This window comes from Gracilinanus agilis, chromosome 1 (assembly GCF_016433145.1).
Source record: "Gracilinanus agilis isolate LMUSP501 chromosome 1, AgileGrace, whole genome shotgun sequence".
In the NCBI taxonomy this organism is placed as follows: domain Eukaryota; kingdom Metazoa; phylum Chordata; class Mammalia; order Didelphimorphia; family Didelphidae; genus Gracilinanus; species Gracilinanus agilis.
In genome coordinates this window covers 25,494,196-25,499,056 of record NC_058130.1, presented here as the reverse complement: position 1 = coordinate 25,499,056, position 4,861 = coordinate 25,494,196, and the positions used below count along the sequence as shown (strand labels likewise).

The 4,861-nt window shown below is 39.2% G+C and overlaps 1 protein-coding gene across 1 annotated transcript in view; it reads right to left on the bottom strand.

The window, feature by feature from the left end:
- The window catches only part of PTPRG (protein tyrosine phosphatase receptor type G), an 816,071-nt gene that overhangs the window by 345,624 nt on the left and 465,586 nt on the right, over positions 1-4,861 (bottom strand). Inside the window, exon 4 of the mRNA XM_044675683.1 lies at positions 2,382-2,530. Coding sequence (XP_044531618.1) covers positions 2,382-2,530 — 149 coding nt within the window. The remainder of the gene's footprint in view (positions 1-2,381; positions 2,531-4,861) is intronic.

Below are 4,861 nucleotides of genomic sequence, written 5' to 3'. Positions count from 1 at the left end.
ACACACACACACACACACACACACACACACACACACACACACACACACACATTTATTTATTTATTTAAACACAGCTCAGTGACCATTTCCCACTTCTTTCTTACATGAGAACTTTGCAGATCCTCCCGCATCACTGGAAGGGCTCAATCCCTCTTGAAATCACTGCATAAAGTTTTGTTCCTCTCTTTTAAGCTGTAGATCAAGCCCCACTTTCTACATGAAACCCTGCCTGATCCCACAACTGCTAGGGCCCTTCCTCTAGAACTCTCATAAACTGAGTATTCTGTATACACTTGTATAAATAAGTATTCGCTGCATTCCTCATTAAAATGTAAGCTGTTGGTGAACAGGGATTGTTTCTTTCTTTGTTCTTGTATCCTGAGCTTTGAGAAATTGTGCTGGCTTGCCTTAATAGATGCTTCGTAAGTGTTTATTGATGGATTGTTTACTTTGTATGTTCTTTGTATTTACTCCCCCAGAAGAATGTAAGCATTTTGAGGACTGACAATATTTCATTTTCGTACCCCCTACACTTGCACTTAGTAGCTAAACTAGATAATGAACATGTTTTGTAAGCTTTCGAGCATAATGTTTTCTGAGTTGAAATGAGTGAGTTATTTACCACATATCTCTAGTGTAAAAACACGTGCCACTCAAGAAAGTCAGTTGGATACAGTCTCCACTTAATGACTCCAAAGGCGTAACACACATTGTGGCTACAAGGCAAGGAACTGCTTACAGACTTGTAGGGATGCTGCATTCACAGGCTGCATCCCTCAATCCATCTGGCCAGTTCCTCCTCTTCCTCCTCTTCTTCTTCCTCCTCCTCACTATTATTATTATCAAATCTAGCATTGATAAGGCTTGACAGTTTGCAAAGCACATTACAAATATTATTAATATATACATTATAATGACTATAGAGTGGGTATTAGGTAAAGGTTCTGTGTAGCAGCTCAGCGGATAGAGGAAGGCTTGGAGCTGGCAGGTCCTAGGTTCAAATCTAGCCTCAGACACTTCCTAATTGTGTGACCCTGGACAAGTCACTTTACTTCAGTTTCCTAGCCCTTATCACTTTTCTGTTTTGGAACTCATACTTAGAAAGTAAGAATCAAGTTTTCTTTTCTTTTCTTTCTTTCTTTTTTTTAGTTTTTTTAAAACCCTTAACTTCTATGTATTGGCTCCTCGGTGGAAGAGTGGTAAGGATGGGCAATGGAGGTCAAGTGACTTGCCCAGGATCAGACAGCTGGGAAGTGTCTGAGGCTGGATTTGAACCTAAGACCTCCCGTCTCTAGGCCTGACTCTCAATCCACTGAGCTACCCAACTGCCCTTAGAATTGCATTTTCTTAAAGGCTCTTTAAATTCTTTAACATCATCATAAAAGAGGGAAGGTCACCAAAACACAGTCTTGAGTTCAGGATCTTCCTTATGAGATTAAAAAGTAATATTAAAATACTCCAAGTATTATATTTAATAAATTTATTAATAATAAATTGAAGAAAGAGGAGAGTAAAAAGTAGAGCAAAGAGGGTGCTAACCCAGCTGGGCACACAGGAAAAGAGAGAGAGAGGCAGAGTTACACACCACTATATATAAAATGTGAACATGCAACGTGGAGGAGAGAGGGAAGGGATTTTGGGAAATACTAAAGGAATTCTGGGGAAGGTGGTACTGAGGTACAACATTTTCTAATTATACATCCCAAAATTAATATAGAAATAAATGGTTCCAGCTCCATTCCCTCATCAGCATTGTTCCTGTACTCATGAGAATGCACTTATGAGAAGGCTAGTCATGGAACAGAGACCAGTGGGGGACCACATAATAGGACAAAGCAAACTTTACCCCCCAGGGAGTTAAAAAGAAAGTAATGACCCTGACCTCATTAATACCAGATTCTGGTGCAAAAAAAGGAAAACATATCCCATTGATGATAGTCATTAGCGTTACCTTTGGAGGAGAAGAACAGAGCTTCTTGCTTTTCCTTCAGCCTCTTTGAAAAGTGTGAAGATGGAATTAATCATGAGCTTTCCCAGAAGTGTCAACTATAGGAAGAACAGTTACGGAAAGGCACAGCCTAAGCGAAACCACCCGAATCAGAAGGCAACGGGTCATGGTGGGAGCTGACAAGATTGGAACTATAATAATCTTGAGTTTCTCTTGAACTCCCTCCAAGAAAGAAATGGCTTCCCATTGCACACACCCTTGACATCTCGAGAGTCAACAAAACAAATGGTCTCAATAGAAACAAACACTTTGCTAATGAGATGGGCTTGGAAGACATTTTGTGGGTGAAACAATCTGGGAGATGGCATTAAGAGCACATCCTTCCAAAATAATAACTTCACCGCCCACTTTCCATTCCCATAGTATCTCTCACCTCGACAGGAAATCTTCTACCATTGATGCTGTGCTCAGATCCAGCAGAGCCATTGCTGTGGCCCCAGTGGAATTCGACTTTTTCCGCTTTGAATCTGCCTGGCAGTCCTGCACCGCTGATAAAATAGTCATCTTTCAGAAGAATGGCCACTGCAATGAAGAGAAAGGGCAAGAGAGCATAAGTCTCCAAAACTATATCTGACCTTGTTTCATGCAAAAATATTGGGGAGTAGAGAAGATGTAGAGGTCCTAGACTTGGTGTCAGGAAGACTTGAGTTCAAATCCCAAGTCAAATATTTATTTGATGAGTGACAATGGCAAGTCACTTTCCTCACCTTTGGAATTTATAAAATGAAGAAGGTAGACCTTAGAACCCTTTCTTGCTCTAAAGAGATGATCTTATAACCAAATTCTGGATTTTCAAGTTGTAATTTTGGGAGGATCTACAAGTCACAAAAGAATCACAGTTTAAATCTGCCAACACATTCAATATTGAACCCTTCTGGAATCTAAGACTATCTCCTACGTACAAACATATAGCAGATATGACAGTCAGCTCCCACTAGAATATGGATTCTCTCAGAGCAGGGGCTGTCTCCTTTTATATCTGCAGAGTGCTTTGTAAATTGTATGCCCCAAATAAATGGTTTCCTGTCTCATCACTGGACAGATGAAGAAACTGAGGAAATGACAGGATAATACATCTAGAACCGGGATGAAGCCCAGAGATGCCAAGGGCAGTAATTAGGACCAATCATGTGATTCCAATTCATAGAACCAAAGCCCTTTCCATTGTCCTACCTTGCTACTGAGTGTAAGATAGTTAGCAGTGGTGAAATATTGTGATCACTTTCAGCAAAGGGAATTGGCAACTGCAAAGAAATTACAGTGTCCTTTTCCTTTATAATGCCTCTAATCTAATATTCTAACACTTCAGTGTATCCATTAGGCATTTACACAGACTCTTATTATTGTTGTTTTTCAGTCATGTCTGATGCTCTGTGACCCCATCTGGGGTATTCTTGACAAAGATGCTGGAATGGTTTGCCATTACCCTCTCCAGCTTATTTTACAGATGAGGAAACTAAGGTAATTAGGGTGAAATGACTTGCTCAGGTTCTCATGGCTAAAACATAGCTGAGGCCAGATTTGAACTCAGGAAGATGATTCTTCCTCGTTCCGATGTGCCACTTAGTAGCCACATAGAATATTAGTATAGTTTTCATTTTTTAATTTGAAATAAAAATATATTATCAATTGATTATTTAAAATTTATTCTTATTGTTTGTACAAAGTTGTTTGCATATTCTCTTTCCTATAAGACTATGGACATCATTGCCATTTATTGTATACCCAGGGCTTAGCAAAGTGCCAGGCAAATAGAAGGCATTTGATAAATATTTATTGGCTGACTAGCCAGAACTTTGTCTCACAGCTCTGCCTGATTTGAAACATAATTCACTTTTAAGATATTATCTCTATTTAGAGTTTATTAAAAGATAATGTCCTTGACTTATAATATATTACAGCAAATATTTTTCAAAAAAGAGTATGTAAAATTAGTAAATACAAATTATCATTCTTTCCCCTGAAAATAGAGAAGATTAAGAAAAAGAAGCTTTATTTGTTCATTTTCCCTTCATCCAAATATATGCTCCTGGAGTCAAGAACACAGAGCAGTTCTTAGTGATTTTTGTATCCATGAAATCATGGGCAATCTGGGGTACTGTGGGGGGCAGGTGGTCATTTCTCAGGATGACATTTTTAAATGAATAAAAGAAACCATGTAGGATTACAAAGGAAACCAAAATTATTGAACGACAATTATCAAAGCATTAAAAAAAAGTTTATAAGCCTCAAGTTAAGAACCTCTGCTGGTCCAATGCTATAAGTCCAGCATTGGCAAACCTTTTGGAGATTGTGTACCCAAACTGCACCTTTAAACTCTCTGTGACTCCCCCCACCCCACATTACCCCAGATAGCAGAGGAAATGCTCAAATTGGGCTGCTTGACAGAGGGGTGGGGCATGTGAAAATTGTCCTCAGGCTAAGTGGAAAGGGGGAAGGAAGCAGCCCCCTCTGGCACGTCTGGACTCATGTGCCACACCTTCACCAACACAGCATAGTTCAAAAGAAGCTAGTTCAGGGCATTGCGAATTGGAGAAACAGGAGAAATTAATTGAAAAAAGCATAGAAGCATAGATATAGACCTGGCAAGATCATTTAAATGAACTCTTTTAAAAATGAAGCCCAGGGGTTAGCTGCTTAACATCAGAGAGACAGAAAGAGCCAGAGCTAGGATTAGAGGGAGAAGAGGACAAGCTTGAGCTCAATCAGGAGAAAGAGCTGTAATACATCCCCCCTATAAACCAAAACCCAAAACAAACAAACAAGGAATCAATATACAATTCGTGGGCTTTTGGCTTCATTTTCTTTTCTTTTTTTTTAGTTTGAATTAAGTCTTTTCTTTACACCTCTCTT